The sequence below is a fragment of the Euprymna scolopes genome, chromosome 20 (assembly GCF_053919585.1).
Source record: "Euprymna scolopes isolate OS-2025 chromosome 20, ASM5391958v1, whole genome shotgun sequence".
Classification (NCBI taxonomy): Eukaryota; Metazoa; Mollusca; class Cephalopoda; order Sepiida; family Sepiolidae; genus Euprymna; species Euprymna scolopes.
Window position 1 is genome coordinate 44,794,546 of NC_136501.1, and position 24,915 is coordinate 44,819,460.

The 24,915-nt window shown below is 34.4% G+C and overlaps 1 protein-coding gene across 1 annotated transcript in view; it reads left to right on the plus strand.

Moving 5' to 3' along the window:
* LOC145241401 (uncharacterized) overlaps nucleotides 1-24,915 on the plus strand; it is a 197,758-nt gene that overhangs the window by 65,753 nt on the left and 107,090 nt on the right. Inside the window, exon 2 of the mRNA XM_080104329.1 lies at nucleotides 9,682-9,749. Coding sequence (XP_079960455.1) covers nucleotides 9,682-9,749 — 68 coding nt within the window. The remainder of the gene's footprint in view (nucleotides 1-9,681; nucleotides 9,750-24,915) is intronic.

Here is a 24,915-nt window from a genome sequence, read left to right on the forward strand (position 1 = left end):
GTGGGGAGGCATAGTAAATAGGTACTATATGGGTTAGCTAACCCTAAGAGGAATTAGAGAAAATCCTAGCTTGCTTTGTAAGCATGAATTAAAAATTAAAGGGTTATTGGCAATAGTAATAATGTTAGCAATATCAATTAATAATATTAATAATAATAATAATAATAATAATAATGATAATGATAATAAAATATTAATAATAACAATAATAAAGATAATAAAAATAATGATAATAAAAATAAAATCGTAATAAACGTAATAATAAAAATAGAAATAAAAATGAGAATAATTATAAAGTTAATATTTAAAAACTGAATTTTTAAAAAAAACTAAACTGAAAAAAATAAATTTTTAAATAAATTTTAAACAACAAAATTAAAAAAATATGTGTGTATATATATATATATATATATATATATATATATATATATATATATATATATATATACATCGGACAGAAATTTGCCTGTAAAAGGGTCAAAATTCAACGATTTGACCTTTGAGAACTCTACAAAACTCCTCCGACAATTTTGGGTCTAAGCACTTGAAATTTTAGATATAGGTTCTTTGGTCATGGATCTAACTTAATAATAGAACTGGAACCCAAAACAGTAAATGTTAAGGGTCATAATAGGGGGCAAATTAAAAAAAAAAAATTGGCCGCTTTTTTTTTTACTCAACATACATCTCAAAACACTTGGGCAACGCCGGGCTGAAATGATAGAATATCTATAAAAGTGAAAGTGTATGTGTGTTGTGTGTTTTGCTGTCTGTCTACATTTCCTTACACAATAACTCTGTCAATTTTCAGTCTACAGACTCGAAATTGAATGTACAGGGTGTTGAGATTAGGAACAATCTTTGAAATCAGATTTCAGCAAGAAATTTGGCTGTTAAAGGGTCAAAATTCAACGATTTGACCTTTGAGAACTCTATCAAACTCCCCCGCCAATATTGGGTATTAACACTTGAAATTTTGGATATATGTTCCTTAGTCATGGATCTAACTTAATAACTTTATTTTAGCCAAAAGAATAAATGTTGAGAAGTCATAATCGGGGTAAAATTTTTAAAAAAAATTGACCTCTGCGGTCTCTACCAAATTGCTCAGACAATTTCTGGTCTAAACATTTGGAATTTTACATAAAGGGTATTCATAAATAAGCCAAGCTTTTTAATCGGTTTGGGTCGAAAATTTGAGTTACCAATATATAAATGTATGTATGTTTGCTTGTCTGCGTAAAACTTTCGACAGAGGCGACGGATGTTTACAAGATCAGGATCGTTTTGAAGTTCCGCCTTTCAGACGACAAATATCGAAAAATTGGCTAAAAACATTCATATTTTCCCCTTCAACTGGACACTTGTCTACAGGGGGGGTCGCTTTTTTCGCCGATATTTTCGAAAGTCATCCTCTCCTTTCTATTGTCAGGCCTTAATTAAAATCTACGTCACTTTCAGTTTGGCAGTGGTTGTAACAGTAAGAAACCAGGAGTTTTTTTTCTCGTTCTTTTCACCATTTGTGTTACGGGTTCGAGCCTGCCTTCCTACTACCACTTTTTACTGCTCAACATTCACCCCCAAACACCCGGGCAAAGTCGTGCAGTCATGCTAGTATATATATATATATATATATATATATATATATATATATATATATATATATATATAGTTTAATAGTACTAAAGTGACACAATTATACTCGTCAGCTATAATAAACTATGCCGACTAAATCGATCTGCTGTACTTGTATTTCTTAATGGAATTCTTTCCAAGCAATGCATGAGTCACTTGATGTAATAAGCTAAGAAATACTATGTTACGTTTAAAAAAAGCTGGCCAACGAAAGTGTTTCGTAAATAGATTCCAACCCCAAAAACAGCAATTCTTTTTTTCAGGAAAGCGAGAGTAAACTCCGGGTCCATTAAATTAGTTTGATTTACTACTCTGGATCTATTTTCTACTCTCTTGACTAATTTAATAATACCAGTAAAACACTAAATGGGCTCATACCACATCATATCTACTTTATTCCAAATGATCTGTTTCACTTAAAAATAAAGTAAGCTAGACACAAAGAAAATTACAAATTTTAAAAGTCATATTCGTTTTCTTTTCTGAGCAAAACTGGAACCTAAAGGGGATATCGATCATACCAGTTATCATAGGTGCCACGGGACTTATGAAGAAGAACCTGAAGTCCTACCTAACTAATATTCCTGGTGAACCAAGTGCAAAAGAGATTCAGACAATTGCACTTAAGGGAACAGCGAGGATACTAAAAAGAGCTCTCGGTTGGTTTCAATAAAAAAGCGGGGCAATGTTGGCAGCTGGTTTGGCTGCCCCATACCCGGCATTACAATCTTCAAAGGAAGAAAAATAAAAAACAAAAAAAGCAAAAAGAGAACAAAAAAAAGTTTGCAGATTAAAAGAAATAAAGGGTAAACGTCACTTAAGATGGATTTAAAAATGGAGGATTAAATTACTGTCGTTTACTACTGCATGACGCACCTGGATTTGAAAGATAACAAAACGGCGGATTATATATCAACGAGAGGGCGTCCTTGTGGATATTTTAAACTATTTTTGCTATCTCATGCTGGTAACTAGACACTCAAAGGCAACGTAGATTTTTCTTTCTTTTTTATCTTTTTTTTATTTCAACGTCTGTCTCCATTGTTCTAGTTCAAAATCCATGTTTCGTGCTGTTGCTGATTAGTCAATGGTTTAATTCGACCGGATTGTAAAAACTATAAGAAATAGGACAGCTTAATTCGGAAGGATTTATATAAAATCATGTAGAATGTAAAGTAAGAAAAGATGGATTGAAGAGTTTTGCAACAGTCAGTCCAATAAAGTAAATAGGGCATCTTCTCTGTGTAAAATCAAACATATATATATATATATATATATATATATATATATATATATATATATATGCATATATATATATATATATATATATATATATATAAGAGTAAATGGTAGTTTGCTTGAAGCATTGCTGGTAAAGGAATATATGGAAGTTTTAAAAGCCAAAAGCAATGCGGAAAGGACAAGACTCATGAGAGTAAAAAAAAGAACAGCAAATAAACAAATAGATGGGTATGTTTGAGTAGAGAAATGTCTAATTGTTTATTCATCTATTATTTCTAACCTCGATGTATAATTATATGCAACAAAGTTGTTGTTATGTCCGGTATATATAAAGTCCGTTGGTGGTATCGAACTTTGATTAATTTCGAGAGAAAAACACCTCCCCTTTTCAAAACGAAAATAAAAGTATATTCAAGATGGCAAAAAAGAACAGGACTGCAGATAGAGGTCCGGACCGCAGTAAGATTTGACTAATTAAACCGTGGGTAGCTAGGGTCATTATATATATATATATATATATATATATATATATATATATATATATATATATATCGATATCGAAATGATACACACACACGTATATATATATATATATATATATATATATATATATATATATATATATATATATATATATATACGTGTGTATGTGTATCTTTTCGATTCGCCGAGCGGTTTTTTATTTTACTCGGCATGTTGTACAAAAGAAAAGAAAGAGAAAAAGAAAACGACGACAACAACCGCTGCTTGTGATAATCGGACGCACCAATAGAAAGCACTTAAGTAGTATACGGATGAACAACAAATTTTGGACACCATTCTGTACAACAAACCGATTGAAATAAAAAAGGACCACTTGGCGAATAAAAATGATCTCCAGAACAATCGAAAAAAAGAATCATTTTTTATGTTCAATCAGATGTGTTTGAATAATGACTTGCTGCCAAAATATACAATTATATATATATATATATATATATATATATATATATCCATATATATCGCTTTGTGTGTGCGAGTTCCTTCCTTATATGTTCCGAAATGCCCGGGCCTATCTTTTGTAAATTTCACAAAAAGGTCATTTATATTTCTGTCAGTGATCTTAGATTTCTATTGTAGAAAAATTTGTCCAACAAATATCGAAAATCGAAAAAAAATTTGTCTTAAAAATAGTCTTTTCTTTTTTATAGATAAAAAAAAAATTTTTACAGGGGAATATTTTACGTTAAACATTGGCCGGTGTAGCGTAAAATCTTCCCCTGTAAAAATTCTTCTCATGTATCCATAAAAAGGCTCTTTTAAAGATCGTCAGCCCAAATATAAGCTGACGAGATATTATAAAAAGACGCAGACGGAATTTGATTAACAACATTATTATTGTTTATTTTATTTATTTATTTATTTATTTTTTAATTAGTCCACTGGAAAAATTATTCCTCATAATATATAATATTCAATAAAGGATCGATTCTATAATAATTCATAATATGCATGAATTAAAATATCGTGTTTAACTCTTGGGCTACGATGGTATTTTTACATACATTGCATACGATGGGTGTGATTTTTTTCACATCACATAAAATCAAGTCTAGAATAGTTTATAAAGATTTTTTTATTAAAACAATACAAACATTCAAACATGGGTTTCAAGCATGGATTTCATTTATTGATTAATGCGGTTAGAGCAAAGAAGAATCCCATAGTCATTGAAAACACCATTGTTTCAGTTGTTTGTAGTAGTAAATCCTAGGTGTTAAAAAATTAACAGCCAGCGTAGCCTAAGAGGTAAGCGTATTGTACGAATCGGCAACGCCGAGCGTCCAGCTATATATATATATATATATATATATATATATATATATATGTGTGTGTGTGTGTGTGTGTGTGTGTGTGTGTGTGTGTATATATATATATATGTGTGTGTGTGTGTGTGTGTGTGTGTGTGTGTGTGTGTGTGTGTGTGTGTGTGTATGTGTGTGTGTGTGTGAGCAGACAAACATATCAGCCTAAGAAAATCTCTACCGGATTAAGAAGAGCAAATTTAGAATAAATTAAATGGATAAAAAAGTAAATTTTACATTTGGCCAAGATCAAAGTGTAATATCTGTTCTTCAGATGCTGCACTTCCATTTCTTGTTCTCTTTCGGTGGAGGAGCAGTCCTTCACGATTGAGACATTTTTTTTTATTTTTGTATCACGTTAAAAAACGACCCTGGTGTCTAACTCTGTCCCGTGGAGAGGCATTGTAAATAGGTACATTACCAATTCAATAAAGAAATACTGAAACAGGAATAAGAAAGAGAATTTTTTTAGTTCATGGCATTTGAAACTATATGGTTGTCGTCATAAGAGTTGAAAAAAAACGGTATAATACAAATGTGAGTGTAAAAAATTAACAGCGATTTTAAACATGGAAACATAAAAATGAAATGTAAGGAAAAAATAAAATAAATAAATCTTTCTTTTTAATTTTTCGAAAAGATTTTTTAAAGTTGAGAAAAATGTCTAAATATTTTTAAATTTAGACAATTTTTTCATAAAATCAATTAATAAAGAAAAACCTTCAAGGAAAATATTATATACTATAAATGAAATAGTACAAATTAAGTTCGGAAAAATAAGAGAAGATTAAGGAAAAGAAAAGGAAAAAATAATTTAATGCTTACAACAATTAAAATTTCCATAGAATATAAGCATGCGCCAAAATACAATAAAATGAAACGAAAGTTAATATCCAGTGGAATCACCTGTGGTATAATCCAGTACGTTATTTCCAAAATTTTAAATCACCCGAAAAGGCTTCGAATAAGTAATCCGAAAAAGAAATCTGATTCAGGGTTCATAAATCAGAAAGCTCTCACGAAGGAATCGTGTATAAACACTCCTTTTACATAAAATGCCAGGACCGCTGCGAAAAAGGTAGGTTCTCTCTACCGTGCTAGAAAGCTACTGACGCCTGAAAGTATCCTTACCTCCATAAGGCCACCATTCGCCCATGTATGGAGTATTGTTATCCTATTTGGGCCGGTACATCTGCTACTAGTCTCTCACTCCTAGACAAGGTTCAAAAGAGAGTCGCCAACCTAATAGGTCCTGAACAATCATTCAAGCTTCAGCCTCTGTCCCATCGACGCAATGTAGCATCCCTCTGCCTGTTTTACAAGTACTTTAACGGTGAATGTTCCGACGAGCTGCAAGCACTTGTACCCCCTCTACGTAAATACCCCCGACAAACCCGACAAACAATAAAATCCCACCCCTTCACAGTAGAGATTCCTAGATGTAAGAGAGCCTTCTACTCCAGTAGTTTCTTCCCCACTACCGCTAGACTTTGGAACTCCCTGCCTGGTTCCTGCTTCCCCAACTGTACTAACATACAGAAGTTCAAGTGTAACGTGAACCAACATCTTGCTGCCCAACTCCCCACCTAGTACCCATGTAGCCTATGTCCCTAATAGTAGCCCCCTACATCAAAGTGGCAACGTGCCTTATTAGGGGTAAAAATCTTATAAAAAAAGGCATTTCATGCACACCAAAAGAATTTGAAAAAGGTTCAAAACGTTCACGCACAAAGCAGATATTAGGATGTCAAATTCAATATAGAAGGGCAATACAAACCAAACGAAACCCTTTTCTATAGCTTGTCGTAATTTAAAATAATAGAAAAAAACTCAAAATATGAATTAATAAAATAAGTTAAAAAAGATCAATAACAATAAAAATAATAATTAAAGTCTGATACGGACAAGAAATTTTAAAATAAAAAAGCGCCAAGATTTCGCAAACACCAGAGGCAAAATGAAGTGGCAAAAAAAAAAGTTTATAAAGGTTGAAAGTCTAAAAAGTAAAAAAAAATATTTTTTTTAAATTATTTTTAATTAATAAAATGCAGTATATATTTAATTAATAAAATACAGTATATATATATATATATTCTTTATTTTTTATATCTTTATGTTATTTTAACACAATCTGATTAAGAAATTGAAAACTCTTTTTATGAAAAAGCAATTCAAACAATTCTTATTCCTGAAAAATAATGTTTCAAATGTTGCCCATTTTCTGCATCGCATATTTGTGCTCTTTCCAAAACATTATTCATAACAAAGTGCAAACTCTTTCGATGGCGATTTGACTCCCTTATTTTGTTACTGATGTTTTCCTTCAATTCTTGTAGTGCCTTTTTGAAACCATGAACCCTGCAAGAATTGAAGGCAAACATAAGAAACGAAATAAGAGAGGTAAATCGCAACCCAGAGAGTCTGCATTATTTCAGGAAACATTTAAAAGACATTTCTCATAAATAAAAATTGTTTGAAAATTTCCCAATGTATTTCTCTACCTGTGCTTTGAATTGAGAATATATATATATATATATATATATATATATATATATAACACATCACCACTTATCAAGGCCAAGAGGCCACTAAAGGGTAAGAGTTAAAGAGTGTACAGTAGTAATTGGACAATATAGTAATCGTTAGTAATGAAAATTTGGTAAATTTGATAACTTGCATGTAACGGCTCATCAAGAACTTATTTACTTTAGACTTGAACAGAACCATATTGTAGTCAGCCGGAAAGCAGGAAAACGGAAGACAATTCCACAGGCGTGAAGTTCTAAGAAAGAAGCTTTGTTCATGGAATCTACGTTTAGGTTTAGGCACAAATAAAGAGTGAGGGGAATTATTGATAGTGTTTTCAGTTAGACGAGTGTTTCTTGTGAAAGTTTGGCGAGGTTGGGGGATTATAGACTGAAGCTCAGTCGAACACTTTCCATGCAAATAACGATACATCAGAGACAAACTCGCAATATCTCTTCTGTTAGATAGAGGTTGCAGGGAAGAGAAAAGGACATCTCCTACGAGGCTTCGAAGTCTATTTTGAACTCTATCAAGGCAGGACAAGTCCTTTCTGGCAGCTCCTGACCAGTTTGGCAACAGTATTCCATCCTTGAACGTACCTGGCTCTTATATAGATAGAGAATTGCATCAGAAGTGAGATATCTACCGGATCGATAGAAAGATCCCACCATTTGTCCAGTGGCCTTGGCAACAGATTTGATGTACGTGTTCCATTTAAGATCAGGAGTAATGGTCAATCCCAGAAGCTTGTCAAAACTTGAGGCCTCCTGAAGACGAGAGCCATTCATTTCAATTGATGCCAGATGTGGATCAGAATGTTGATGATGTAAAGAGATATGTGTGTGAGAGCGTGTGTATATATACATATATATACATGCACATATATGCATATATATACATACATAGATATATACATATATATACATATATATACATACATATATATATACATGAATATATATATATATATATATACACACACACAAATCAACATTAGCGTATGGACCAAATTGTGCTTAGGTACTTTGAACAATATACAAAACATGCATAGCAACAACCGTATAAGGCAACGGTGTCGTTTGGGCGATTAGGTTTCGATCCTGGCTTTTTGGGGTAGTTGCTTGTCTAGCCGTACTGATGAGCTGTGAAACAGCGAAACAGTACTCTCTGAGGATTAATCTCTCTCCCTCTCTCTCTCTCTCTCTCTTGCTCTCTCTCTCTCTCTCTGTAGTAATCGTGACACCCTGCACTGAAGAATCCCAAAAGGATGAAACACTAGTGTCTGTAGGTATTTAATTATTATAGTGAAAAAATATAACGATTTGATCACTGTCTGTCTGACGTAATGAACATTTAAATTAAAATGTTTAAAAAATTCAACGCTATTTCACACGGTTAATGGTAGCCGAATGGATACGGCCTCCGCTAATCGAGCCAGAGATGTCTCGTGTCGCGGGGTTCGAATCGTTCGACTGGTAGTAATCGTGATACCCTGCACTGAAGAATCCCGAAAGGATGAAACACTAGTGTCTGTAGGTATTTAATTATTATAGTAAAAAAATAATTATATATATATATATATATTTTTATAACTTACTAACTAGCTCTACCTACGTATTGAGCACTGGTGAAGTAAATACTTAAAGTTTACGCATAAATTTATACCTGTAATTATTATATCAATTCTTCAATTGACATAATCATTACAATTGTGTGAAATAAACGGTAAGATGGTCAACAAATTTGAAATATCGACGTGTGTAGTATATTTGTTATATATGCATATGTTTTGTGTATTTAAGTTGCACACAATCGTTTAAGCAAACGTTTTCTCTAAAAGTACACGGAATATTTTTATACAATATCAAATACATCAATATTTTATCAAACATTTAATATATTTTTGAAAACAAAATGGTGCATAGAACTCCATTTTTCGCGGGATGTTATGTTAATGGATTTACTAAATCGCGATCAAGTCGCGCAATAAAACGCAATAAGATGGACAGCATTTTTTTTTTCTTGACCAGCTTTTTAGCAAATCTCTGACACTAATAGATTATGCATACAGACGATCTGCCACATTCCCGACATCGACATATGTCGGACAGCCTACGTCATATGTCCAATTAACTCTTTTCAAGATAACAAACATTACACATGTAAATTGCTTCACATTCACGCTATAGAATATCTAAATACACCAGACATTTCTTCCTAAATGTAAACATAAATTCCAAACATATTAACACCGATGTAATATAGAAAATAATATAAGTATATAATATATAAAAAAGTATTGTAAATAAACAAAATAACAATGAGTAAATAATAGATTATACCTTAAATAATGTCTATATATTAGAACTTATTTCCAATTGTGAACATTCTTCTGGAACTGCACAATTTCGTTTTATTTTTTTTTATTTTTTAGGATTCTTGGAAATCCCGTTATGGGCGCCTCGGAAGGCCGGCAGTAAACCAAATCTACAGCATGACGAGGTAATGTATAAGAAGCAAATGGAACGTGACCTCAAAACAATTATCTGCCAACAGAAGAGAGTCACTAGGTTGCTGGAACGATAACCAGAAGTTCTCTGGCTGGCATGATAAAAATTTTCATACTCGTTTATTTTTTTTTAAATAAAACATTAAAATTTCAAAATTCATTCTTTCTGTTCTGTATACATTCTTTACCTTTTTCTCAGTTACACTCTTTCTTTTTGTCTCTCGCCTCCTCTCACTTCCCTCTATTTTCCTTTATATCTTTTGAAATATGTGTTAAACAGAATTTATAGTGTGGAAATACTCCCTATTGTTTATAATGAACTCTTCCAATCTCCTGACCTAAAGGTAGTTTTATTATCTTGAGCTGTTAATAGAGGGGATTATTGGAGAGATAGAGCTAATTTGAGATGGAAATGAGAGTGATAAATAATGCATAAAACCGGGTTAATTATAATGGGTTAATTATAATGGGTTAATTATAAAGGATTATCCCAGTCTTCTGTTTTATATTGAGTTTTATGATCTGGACTCTGTTAGTAAGCAAAAAGGGAGGGATAAAGGAAACAAAGAGGGAACGATAAAAGAAGGAAAAAGAGATAGTGACAGAAGTCAGACCGTATAAAACAAGAGTTGAGCGATCAAATGAAGTCGATAGAGATTGTGCAATCTGAATAGAAAGTAACTTGGTAAGAAATCGGTGGCTCACTTAATGAGTTGAAAATTATTGTTAACAAGTAAAATTAAAACGGATTTTTCCAAGCCCAAGAAATATATTTACATGCATATTTTGGGATTATTTTTTTTTAATAAATTCAGCTAATAAATTGTATATATATATATATATATATATATATATATATATATATATATATATATATATATATATATATATATAATGCATTTTATTTTTTTAAATTGTTTAATTTTAAAACTTCCAGCCTTTTTCAATGGAATTTTCTCAATTTCCTTTCGCCTTTATTGGTTGAGACAGTCTGATGCGTTATCATATTTTTTATTGTGATCCATATCGGATTTTAATTATTATAGTTCGGGTTGTGACAGCAGAATATTCTTTTCATTCTTTTGCCTCCCGAGTATATATCCGACAGAGTTAGACACACTTAATCAACCAAGAACCACATCCGTCTATATAAAAACATGTAAGATATTAACGGGTATATACTCAAGAGTCAAAACAATGGAAAGAATATGCTGTTGTTACAGCCCTAGTTATAATCCTTAACTAGAGCAGTCAATCAATCAATTTGACTTATAAAATAGACGATTTTACAAATTTTGGTGTCACTAAAAATATGAGAGGGTAGTACATTTCTTGATCCTCATTTAATCCCGGACACACGCAAATGCTCACTTTTATAGATATATACATTATTTTGAAATCATTTTCCTCAAGTAATATTTACACATGTCACTAGTTATCTGGTTACTAGTTTTAATAAGTTAAATGAAGTTGTATCCAGAGATTTGACTTAGGACCAGAAAAGATGGCAAATTGCATTGTTATGATGACCGAACTTATGCATTCATGACCTGAAAATTTAATTTCTCTGTTGGAAATATTACCAATGTGAGACTCTAAGAAAACAACCAATCATGGATATCACAGTAGAAATCTCTAGATGTAAGAAAGCCTTCTACGCAAATAGTTTATTTTCTAGAACTGCTAATTCCCTTCCTGTTTCCCTGACTGTACTGAGATGCAGAATTTCAAGTGTAATGTAAACAGACATCTTGCTGCTCAACTCCCTACATAGTACTTTTACAAACCATGTCCCAGATAGTAGCCCCTTACATCAAAGTAGCACTGTCCCTTGTTTGGGGTGAAAATGCAATATTAAAAAATATATAAAAACGCTGTAAGATAGATTATGCTGATATATAGAATTATTTTTAAATTCTGTTCAGATATCATGGGGAAAATTAATGCAAGTTTTATTACACTTTTAATTTAGTTCAATAAGTTCGGTTTTATAATATTAATCGATTGCGGCTGCAGTCAGAAAATAGATTGGAAGGAAACACCAGCAATAAATTTTCAAGCGAAATAGTGGTCTGATCTAATTAACCTTTTGCAAAACTGGGTGTTGCGAAATTGCAATTATCGAAGAAAATGATTTCTTTAATGCAAGTTATGATTTGCAGAGACTCGAATAACGATATCCGCACTCACATTTTCACAGTTTTGAAAGGGCAATTAACCTAACCTGAGAAAATCCACAAAAAAATTATATGTGGGTTTAAAAGAAAGATAAATAATTGCAAATGTTGTGTGTCATAAAACAAGACTATCTTTTGAATAAAATAAAATACGCATCAAGTGCGCTTGAAACCAAAACACAATGTAATATTAGGAAAATAAACAAAGATTTTACTTATTTGAAAATTATAACAAATATATTTCGGAGATATACTCCATCCTCAGTATGTTGTTTTCTTTCTATTTTTTTATCTTCTTCATTTCCATGTTGTAAAGTTGGAGTAAGAAAAGAAAAGTCTGTTTGAAAGAGCCGCGCGTTGTATCTGAGCGGTTGTATTTTGAAATGTTGGAACAGTGCGTAGGTAACGCGAGAATAACGTCAAGAGTGTGTGTTCCACATAGAAACGTTGATTTAATTTGAATAAAATAAAATACGCATCAAATGCACTTGAAACCAAATCACAACGTAATATTAGGAAATAAACAAATATTTTACTTGTTTGAAATTTTCAACAGACTTTTCTTTTCTCTCAACACACTGGGGATATAGTATATCTCCGAAATATATTTGTTATAAATTTCAAACAAGTAAAATATGTGGAACTTATACCTTTGACAAGACTTTCTTTTTCTCGTAAGGGACATTACTTAGAGCAATTTAGCACATGTCTATCACCTCGCACAATGATTGGTTATGGTTTAACATTGTGTAGAATGTATGTTTTAAAGATTGACAATCAGTAGACAAATATTTCCGTTTATTTTAGATTCTAAAATTTTCACAATAGGATTTTGGTAAGGTTTTCAAATTCAGAATAGAATATCACTTTTAAAATCAAATTAGCCGACCTGTATCTCGGAGTTATCTGGAAAATTAGTTTAACTCAATAAATTCCAATTGAGTAAGTTTGAACTATTGAATATTATAGAATATTATTATTAGGAATATGACAACACCATATTCTGTTCATTGTTTTGACTCTTGAGTATATATCCGACACAGTTAGATACAATTAATCAACCGAGAACCACATCACTCTATATAAAAAAACATATAAGAAATCAATGGATATATACCCAAGAATCAAAACAAGGAAAAGAGTATGCTGTTATCATGGCCCTAATTATTACTAATGAACATAACAATGAGATTAATAATAATAGACATCGCTGACTAAGAAAAGTAATCTGCCTTATTAATTTATTAATTTTAAAATATTAATTTGTTTTCTGATATTTGCAAATAGTTTTTTGTTTTTTTAATCAGAAAATTAAACGTAAGTCTTAATGATAATTAATCTCTGTATTTCGTTTTTTTCCAAACGTGGTATTTGGTCCTAGGCAGACTATGCCGGCTATCTCCAAAGGAGGGAATTTATAGGGAATATCAAAATCGGAAGTGATCTCCGGCCGCATGTATATTTCGGTAATAGAACGTTGATATATCAAGCCCATCATTCACAAATGGTCACCAATCTGGATCTGGCAAGCCTCTATGTCGCTTAACTTTGCTAATGTAACGCATGCAGTTAGATTAACGTGATTATGCCGTGCACATTATGCCATGAAACATTGTTTTAGATGCAACTGCAAAGTAATTATTTTATTGAGGCATTATGTTATTTCTTTTACTACGTTCTTAAAGAATTTTCATTTCATATTACATATTTGAATAATAGTTTACACTGCTCAATATATCTATATTTTCATAAAGTAATAGGGTTCGTGTGTTTCTGTTTGTGTGTACAGCTCTCCATCATCAACGAAATATAAAGGAGGTAAGAGGGTAGATCTCTCCTGGTAGAGAAACATTAGAACCCATTTTAGGATGTTTCTGTTATAGGAGACATAAGAATCTATGCCTAATTTCTTTATATACTAGTCTACAAACCACCCCCATATCGAATGACTTATGCTCATTTGCATATCACATTATATTAAATCTCTTTAACTAATTACCTCGACCTTATTACATATTGAAAATATTCTAATCATTTCAACTGTACTATTTACAAAATCTATTTAACATTTAATTATTTAATATATTTTCATTTAATTTTATATTCGATTTATTTCACTTTACGTATATTATCAAAACAATTCATTGGCGAGCAAAGCTTTATGTTTTGGGATTGTATTGAAAATGTAATGGAAATTTCAATTTCGTTCCGTTTTAATCTTTTATATTTTACTTGCCAATATTATTGAAAGAATACAATTCAACTATCGTAATTTTATATAAATAAACAAAAACAAATATTTTAAAATAAAACTTTATTAAAAAAGAAATAATTTTATTTTTAAATGAAAAAAATCAATTTAGTAAAATAATTGTATTAAACACCCCCAGCCTTGTCAGCAAACCTGTAAACCTATAAAAGTTAACATTTCGAATGTAAACAGTGATTTTTCGATTTTGTTAGCGCTTGCCGCAATTAAAGACAATTAAAACGGAACTAACTTTATTTCCATTCTATTTTTTAAACACCCCCCAAAACATAACGCTCTCTTCCAGTTATAGCCAATTTTTTTTTAATTAAATAAAACAGGTCAAAATAAACAGATAAGCGCATTTTCTTTTACATTTTTCTTACAACCAACGTTGTCATTTTAACCAACTGCAGGATACCGTTACTTTTGTGGGGTTGTTTTGAAAATGGCACGGAGATTATAATTTCGTTCCAATTTAATATTTCTGGTCGAGCCTATTTCGAAAGCCTGTCTTATCATAGATTTGAACTACAAATAATTTATTACATTTTGATTATTACTATCTTAAGACTTAAAGCTTATATTTATTTCATTTTTCTATTTATATATTGAATTAGTTATTTCCAGTCTTATTTAAACTTAGTGCTTTCTTTAAACCGGATGAACCTTTTATAAAAATATGAGTTTAACGTAAAGAACACGAACAAGGTTTTATTCAACTGAATTTCTTCCAGTTTACTAACAAAATATATAAATTTAAAAGATATAGAAATAATAAAATAAAAAGGTTATGTAATTTAAAAGAAATACACGTACTCACAAAAGCAGAACTTTTTTTACACATTTTTTTCTTTAAAACCATAACAATGAGACTAACAATTACCTAGATCTTAGTAATTATTTGTTTTAATAGAACTGTTTTAATTGTACTGTTTACTTAGTTAACCTAAGTTGGTATTACATTTATTTTACATTTACTTTTTTTTTTTAATTATTACTTTTAGACTGTGACGTTTACACCCGGAAGTAATGAGTCACACGTAGGTCGCTTTTATTCATTCCTTTTGGTCAAGATCAAAGTGTAGTATCTGTTCCGGCAGATACTGCAGGCTATGACTAGCTATGACTAGCAAAGACCAGATGTGGGGGCAACCCCACATGCCTGACCTTTAACCAGCTCCCATTTCCCACCTCTCGGGAGCTGGTCCCCTTTTTCCCTTCCCCCTCCCTTCACTCCCCACATTAAAAATTGGCCTTGTGCCTAATTTGCTCGGTGGGGGAGCAAATAAATACCATCTGTTCTTCAGATGCTGCACTTCATTTTCTTGTTCTCTTTCGGTGGAGGAGAAATCCTTCACGACTGAGACAATTTTTATTTTTGTACCTTTTCTCCACGTTAAAAAACGACCCTGGTGTCTAACTCTGTCCCGTGGGGAGGCATAGTAAATAGGTACAATATAATTGTTTATAATTGTACTATTCAGAAATATTATTTATAGTTCGTCCATTTCAGTTAGTATACATTTCCTTTACGCTTAATTAATTTACAATCATTAATATCGTTAAACAATTCCGTTTAAAACCGAAATTATGCCACCCAAACGAAGTAGAAACGAAAGTGAGGAAGAAAGAATGGAAAGATTGGAAGCTAATAGACTAAGAGTTGCTGCAGTTCGCTCCAATGAAAACAATTCAGATAGAGAAAGACGTCTAGAACTTAACAGGATACGTGAAAGAGAAAGGAGAGCAAGACTGTCAGATTTGGAAAGAGAAACCCAACGTGAAGCTGACAGAACTAGACATGCTGTAAGGCGGTTAAATTCATCACAAGATGAAATTCAAGAAAGGCAAAGATATGCACTGGAAAGAGAAGCAATATTACGATCGAATGAATTATATGAGGTAAGTAGACGTACACAAGGTCAGTTGAGAGTGGCTCAACGACATCAGAATGAATCGGAAACCCAACGAAGCTTTCGCCTATACCAAGGGCAACAACGAGAGGCTGCATGGAGAGAGAGTATGACTTTGCCCCAGCAATTGACAGAAAACGAGGCAGCTAGACAACGAATGACTGCTTTGAGACACCATGAAATAGAACACTGCAATAGAAAAGGATTGCTCTACAACAAAAATGACTCTCTCACTACAGCTGATATAGGAAAAATGGACAAAGTATGTCAACATTGCTCAGCTGTAAAATTTAAAGGAGAAACCCCTGGTTGTTGTTGTTCTTCTGGCAAAGTTGTGCTTGATAGCTTTCCACCACTGCCTCAGTTGCTTCAAGATTTGCTCTCCGGCAATGGTCCCATCTCTAAAGATTTTCTGCAAAATCTACGCAGTTATAACAATTGTTTTGCAATGACATCATTTGGTCACAAAATTGTGGCAGTACATGGGTGGAATCCTTCTTTTAGAATTCGAGGCCAGGTTTGCCACCAGATTGGGAGTCTTTTACCACCTGAAGATGAAACAGCAAAGTTTATTCAAGTCTACTTCTTGGATAGTCTGGAAGAGGAACTACATAATCGGGGACGTGACAGTAGACTCAATAGAGACATTCTCCAAAGTCTGACTGAATTTTTACATGAGAACAACAGCTTCATTTGTCAGCTGAAAACAACAAAGGAGAGGATTGAAGAAGAACACTTGGTAGAACATAAAGTTGTCATAAGGGAAGACCGAAGGCCGCAAGAAGAGCATCCACGGCGATTCAATGCTCCAACAACAACGTATGAGATTGGAATATTAATGGAGAATGAACCAACAGCTAACCGGGATATTGTCTTGCGTTTTAGAAATGATACATTAAAATGGATCTCCGAACTACATCCCCTCTACGATACTTTAATGTACCCGTTAATGTACCCCTATGGTTCTCCATCTTACAACATCTACATGAAGGCATCCAATGGGCGAAAAGTTACCCAACAGCAATTTTATTCGTACCATTTAATGACTCGGCCTGGAAACTATTTTCTCTGGTACCGAAGGCTATTTCAACAATGGCTGGTGGATGTGTACTGCAAGATTGAAACAGAACGTTTACAGTTCCTGAGGCGTGAGCAACAGACCCTGAGAGCTGACAATTATAGCAACTTGAGAGATTCAATTCTTAGGGAGGATGGGAATCCAGAACAGTTTGGTCAACGAGTTGTTCTTCCGGCAACTTATACAGGAGGCCCTCGATACATGTTTGAGCGTCAAAGTGATGCCATGGCATATGTTCGGCGAATGGGCCGAGCCGACCTCTTCATCACGTTCACAACAAATCCAAAGTGGACAGAAATTACAGAAAATTGTCTTCAAGGGCAAGACCCTCAGGATCGTCCAGATATTGTTGCCAGGGTTTTCAGGCAGAAGCTAAAAAAGTTACTTGAATTTATTAAAAAGGGAGGATTTGGCAGGTTGAGGGCTTTCCTGTACAGTATTGAATATCAAAAAAGAGGACTGCCGCATGCACACATCCTCACCTGGCAGGCCCCAGAGGACAAACTTCTACCAGAAAAAATGGATCTCTGCATATCTGCAGAGATCCCTGACAAAGAGGAAGATCCTGATCTTCATGCTAAAGTGATGGCACATATGGTGCATGGACCTTGTGGACCATTTAATCCAAATTGTCCATGTACGATTGACAACAAATGTTCCAAAAAATACCCAAAAGAATTTATTCAGTGTACCAAGCAAGGCCAAGACTCTTACCCCAAGTACAGGCGAAGAAAACCAGAAGATGGAAGCCAGACTAGTACAATAAGGATGAAGAGAAATGGTCGGTATGTTAATCAAGAAATAACAAACCAGTGGATTGTTCCGTACAACAAGGTCCTCCTTCAGCAGTTCAACGCTCACATTAACGTAGAAATTTGCAGCTCGATCCAAAGCATCAAATATGTCCTCAAATACGTGAATAAAGGATGTGATCAAGCAGTGTTTGAACTACAAAGAACTGATGGAGCAGCTAACCAACAAGGCCAAGTACAAAGTCACATTGTGGATGAGATCCAGCAGTTCCAGAATGCAAGGTATGTCGGCAGTTCAGAGGCGGCCTGGAGGATATTGGAACATCCCATCCATGAACATTTCCCCCCAATTGTACAACTTTCTGTTCATCTTGAAAATGGGCAGAATGTCATGTTCTCAGCTGATACTGCTCTGGAACGAGCCCAAGGTCCACCGCCTGCCACAACTTTGACACCATTTTTTCAACTCTGCCATGAGGATGACTTTGCAAGGGGTCTCAAATACGTAGAAGTCCCTGAGTTTTACACTTGGAACAAATCGACAAAGAAATGGATGAGAAGAATGCGTGGGGTACAAGTTGAAGGTGCTGAAAATGATGATGTATGGAAGGCACTATGCATTGGGAGAATCTACACGATTAGTCCAAAAGCAGGGGAGTGTTATTTCTTACGCCTGTTGCTCAATGAGGTTGCTGGTCCAACTTCATTTCAAAATTTGCGAGCATACAATGGTCAGGTGTTTGAAACATACAGAGCAGCGTGCCTTGCTCGAGGCCTTCTAGAAAATGACCATCAATTGCATCAAGCAGTAGGAGAGGCAAGTGCCACTCAATCACCTTCAAATTTGCGAAGCCTATTTGTGATAATTTTAACAGCCTGTGAGCCAAGAAATCCTCTTGAGATCTGGATGGCTTTTCGTGATGTAATATCTGAAGACATTCTTCACAGATACAGGCAAGAAGTTAACAATCCAGAAGCAGATTTTAATGAGGACATCTACAATAAAACTCTTTGTCTAATTGAAGAAAAAGTTCTCCTTATGTGCGGTCAACCATTGGCAAGCTATGGATTACCTGCACCAACGCAAGGGAGAGATGAAAGACTCGCGAGAGAGTATCAACGTGAAGTTACTTATAATCTTGAAGAACTTTCCCTACAAGCAAAAAATATGCAAGAAAAACTGACCGATTCTCAAAGAGAAGTTTACAATTCATTCATGGCAATGTTGGAAGCACAAGGTGAAATGAACAAAAACATGATGTTTCTTGATGCTCCAGGTGGTACGGGCAAGACTTTTGTAATCAATTTGATCCTTGCAAAGATTAGATCCATGAGAAAGATTGTGCTTGCAACAGCATCCAGTGGCATTGCTGCTACTCTACTACAAGGTGGCCGCACTCTTCACAGCACTTTTAAAGTACCCTTGGATACTCATCGAATGGATCAGCCAGTTTGCAAAATTACTGGTAACTCAGCCTTGGCAAATGTAATTAGAGACACCTCTGCAATCATTGTAGACGAAGCTCCAATGACGCACAAGAGTGCTTATGAAGCAATTGACCGAACACTGCAAGACATCACAGGAAACAAGAATCCCATGGGTGGCATTCCAACCTTATTTTGCGGTGATTTCCGTCAAATCCTCCCAGTGGTTAAAAATCGCACAAGGGCTAACATTGTCAATGTAAGTTTGAAACAACCCTATCTCTGGAGGCACGTTATAGTGAAGAGACTGACTACTAATATGAGAGCCTATATCTCTGATAACACAGCTACAGCAGACTTCTCAAAATTGCTTCTCCAAATCGGTAATGGTCAGTTTCCTATCACTTCTTCACCTGACACAATTAAGATTCCAACTGCGCTTGGTAAATGTGTCGGTAATCAGAAGCAACTGAAAGACAAAGTGTACCCAGACCTGCAAAACAATGGAAAATCACCGGATTGGCTTGCTGAGAGGGCTATTATTTCGCCATTAAACAGCAATGTGAATCATTTGAACAATTCAATAATGAATGAATTTCCAGGAGACACAAAGCAATACAAGTCAGTTGATTCGGCTACTAATGAATATGAAGCTGTTCACTACCCTGTGGAGTTTTTAAACTCTTTGGAGATATCTGGAATGCCTCCACACATTTTAAATCTCAAAATTGGATCGCCAATCATGATTCTTCGATCCTTGGAACCGCCAAAAACAACAAACGGAACCAGATGTGTTATCACCAGATTGCACACCAATGTACTTGAGGCCACCATTTCCTGTGGTCCCTACAAAGGCGAAACCGTTCTACTGCCAAGGATCCCCTTAGTTCCATCGGACTCAGAACTTCCATTTAAATTCCGGAGACTCCAATTTCCTGTGAAGGTGTGTTTTGCAATGAGCATAAACAAAAGTCAAGGTCAGACATTTAACACCATTGGCGTAGACTTGACATCAGACTGCTTCAGTCACGGTATGTTCTACGTCTCCATCAGCCGGACAGGAAGTTCAGAAAAACTCTACATTCTGGCTCCAAATCAAAGCAGCAGAAATGTAGTTTACCCTGAGGCTCTTCAGTGAAAAGTTCGAGAAATGGATATGAGGAAAAACTGATATGATCTGATTGTGGTAAGTTTTTAGTATTGAATGTGCAAGATAAAATTTAAGCAAGAGTTGAAAATTACTTCAATGAAAAATTTACTATGTAACATCAAGTAACCTTCCTTTTTGATGAAAATGTTTTGTGAAGTTCCTGATTGAATTTCAGTCACTACAAGAGGTAGTTAAAATGTTAATCACCTTATGCAATCGTTGCTCTTACAACATCAACTTACTGGAAAGGTGCCCACAGATTTTGGTACCCGAGTGCGCAACAAAGCTCCGTGCGAAGCACGGGTATCTTTGCTAGTTTAACAATAAAAATCTTTTAAAAGATCAAAGCTGTGGAAAACGATTTACTGGTTTAAATTTAATGGATCGAAGTGGTAACATAAAAATAACTCTATTCTTTTTTTTTCTCGTATTCTTCAGTTCTGCGCGTTTACTGAAGCTGATGCCTCTCTGATGCCTCTTGACATTTGGTATAAAAGAAAATCGAAAATTATCAGAACACGATTCTTTTTACAGCGCCGGTATATTAACTGAAAGTTTTCAAGGAAACAATATGGCGCTTCTACGTTCAGGTCGAGGTTGCTGTCTAAGCAAATATGATGCGAAGCCCGACATCGGCGATGAAGGCAATTACATCACTGATGATCACTCTTAGTGCATCGGAAAGATGCATTTCACAACTTATCGATTTTCATTGACTTCTAATATTTCGTATTCATTTTGTTTTCGTTTTTTAACGATTTGTTAGTTTATCAAAGTTGGTACAACATGAAACAATAAAATTGTTGCCCTAGAAAAGACGACATGATTCCATTTCTTTTTGATGGAAACCGTTTTTTTTGTGTGTGTGTGTGTGTAGCGGACCATCTACTTGTTGGCCAGTTGTGTGCAAAGCCCAAGAGCGATAGTAGCCTTCTATTATGTTCGGAACCTGCACAATGTTCAACGAGCGAGATCGGAGATGCGCCGCTGTACAACTCGTACTCTCTACCAATGCAAGTTATGACAACAGGGCCATTGCCATCACCCTCAAAATGCATCGCTAGATTGCCACGAATAACAGGGACGTGCTCGGGTTATGAAAACAAAGTTTCCCGCCACGGTTATTATCTTTGGTGTGGTTTTAAGTGAGGGCCACATTATGCCACCTTCGAAGTCGGCTTGAAAGTCAACACCAAAGTGTACCTGGATGTGCTGAAGAGTGTGGTGATCCCTTGATGCAATCAGGTGGCCGCTAGCAGACGCTGGATGTCGCAGCAAAACTCTGCGTCGGTCCACTAGTCCAAAGAGATCCAGGTTTGGCTTCAGAAAGAGTGCTACGACTTTGTACCCTTCTCTGACTCCACCAATCCCCCATCCGACCTGAACCCGATGGACTACTTCGTTTGGTAATACGTTAAGAACATCACCAACATGACCTCCTACAAGAACAAAGCCAGCCTGATCTCCGCCATCCGCCGAGTATTCGCCGAGCTCTCACCGGCGCTTATGGAAAAGGCATGTTCCTAGTTCTGGGCCCGTCTCGAAACGGTAATGCAGGCTGAAGGCGGATGCATTTAATAGATGTCAGTTCTATTACATATTGAATTTACCTGAATTGATTCTTTTCTGTACATATTTAAAATAAAGACCTAGTGTTGTTTTCTTTAGAGCGATAAATGCATCGTTCCACCTTGCATAATTCTTATTTTTCAAGCTTTATCTTCTTTTCTTTAACAGGATAAAATGTTTACTTTCACAGGGCAATTATCCTGATATATCTTTATAGAATTGTATAACTTCCGAATATCGCCTGCTAGAGATTTTATCGTTCGGTATATCAAATACGTTAGAAGTATAATTCCAATCAATAATTTCTAGTTTAGCTGACACAATTTTTCTTATATTTAACACGTTTCAGCTTATCGATTATATAATCAACAAGTGCTTTCACTCTAACTACTATTTTTATACATGAATGATTCAACGCATCTAACAATGTTACCAGCTGACAACTATTAAACAACTATTATTTTGAAATCTTCTGATTCATAATTATCTATCTAATTCTTTAACATTATCGAGTAACATTTCTCTATATTCAAGTATTACATAACTAAAGCTATTAATTGAATAAAATATAACATTACACGCACTTTTACACACGCGTTGATTAGTAGAGACTCGGGACCAGCACGTTGGAGACTCAGTCGCAAAGGAGACAAATAATAGAAACGAACTTAAACTCTTCTTTCAGGGATTAAAAAAATCTTTAATCCTCATTCTCCCGCCACGCGTGATTTATACTTACGGTCGTGACGTCAGCCACGTCTCTAACATGAGAGTCTTCTTTAACGTCCTCCGGTCTGTTCACACGTTCATTCTATAGTCTGTTTTTTTTTCATTTTTCCTTGCGGTTACGTCACTTCGCACACGGCTCGGCATTTGCATACGCCCGTCTTCACTCTGTTACGGGAGGAGTGATGGATGAAAGATGAAAATCTAACTTACAGTTAATGGAAGTCGACGAATTAATTTGAATAGCGGAGAAAGAAAATTCGGTGTCTTCCCGGTGACATTTCAAGCAGAGAAAAGTGAAAGTCCTTATTCCCAATTTAAGCATTATTGAAGTTGAAGACTCACAGCATAGCCTAACGTGTGTACGCAAAAACGTCTGATGTTTTTTAATGGACATAGCTCCAAACACGGAATGAAGGCACTTGATGTAAAGAGCTAAAAATACGACTTCACGGTTAATAAAACCTAGCAAACGATATGCGTTAAATATATATATATGTGTGTGTGCGTGTGTGTGTGCGTGTGTGTGTGTGTGTGTGTGTGTGTGTGTGTGTGTGGTCACGAATAGGCTCCTATATAGTTGACTATTTTAAAAAGCTGATTACATTATATAATATAAAGGTGAATGTCTGTGTGTGTGTATGTGTGTGTGTGTGTATCTAGTCACGAATAGGCTCTTGATAAGTGTTTCAGTGTGAACAGGTATGGTATAATAAATTATGGAATTTATCTATTTTATTTTTACTTTCATCATATTTTGCTTTGGTTTTGATACCCCCGAATTCGAAGCTATCTCATTACAACCCTTCCTTTTCATAACCTATCATACATTCATAAATCAGAGTCCATTATTTTATGTAGGCTGTTTTTGAACCCAGTCAACGACGGGTACTTTTGCTAGCATATATATATATATATATGGGTGTGTGTGTGTGTGTGTGTGTGTGTGTGTGTGTGTGTGTGTGTGAATTTCGACGAGAACATACAATTTTTACTCATTTATCAAATAAATAACTCATGGAATGTGAGGATTAAATGACATAGAAAATTGATATTATAATTGATAATAGAGTTAGACTAAACAACAGCATGCGTTCAGTAATACAAAGAAATAACACCGGAAATGCGTCTTAGCGTTTTTAGAGCTGATAAGGTTAGATTTCAAATGTGTACAGACAGAACGGGTGTACACGTCGAATAAAGCGTATTTCATTATTTGTTTAGTCATATCCCCATGATAAAAATGACAGGAAAATATCATTATACAGAAGCCAAAAAAATGTTATGCATACTATATTTCATACTGTAAAGTTTTACATGTTTTTACAAGCGTTAATATGTAAACACCCAGGACCCCACATGTTGTAGCAGAGTTCCTCGCAAGGAAAAAAGGACAGCTAATACCTGAACTCTTTCCTTTTTTTTTCGAATAAAACGTGATCGTGCTCCGTCTCTTTGACATCTCTCCTCTCAAACGTCATCGTCGGTCTAGGCATATGTTTATTTTTATAGTACTTTTTTTTTACTTACCGTGGCGTCACTTCGCACACGGCTTGACATTTGCATACACCTGCCATACTCTGTTATATAACGAGGTGAACATATTTCGAAAGTATTTTCTTTTTAATATTAGCGACCTTCCCGGCCGACTATAATATGGTCGTCTTCAAGTCTAATGTAAATAAATTTCTACTAGTCGTCCATTTAGATGATCTAGATCTGCCCAAGTTCCAACGTAACAAATCTTGTTTCACCATATGCCTAATATGCTTGAGTGGCATCCGGGCCTTGATAAGTGATGACCTTCCAGATAATATATATATATATATATATATATATATATATATATATATATATGACTGAATATTAAATTAGCTCTAGGATATTTACCTATCGAGCTTATTATATATTTAAATTACAACGAGCACTTTTTCTTTCCCTGTATTTTAATTAAATTAGTAATTTACTATTACATTAAAATACACTCTGCTCTGTAGACTATTGTTCTAATCTCCTTATATATATATATATATATATATATATATATATATATATATATATATATATATATATATATATACAACTCTCAAAGGTCCTGGATATGACCTTAAACTATAT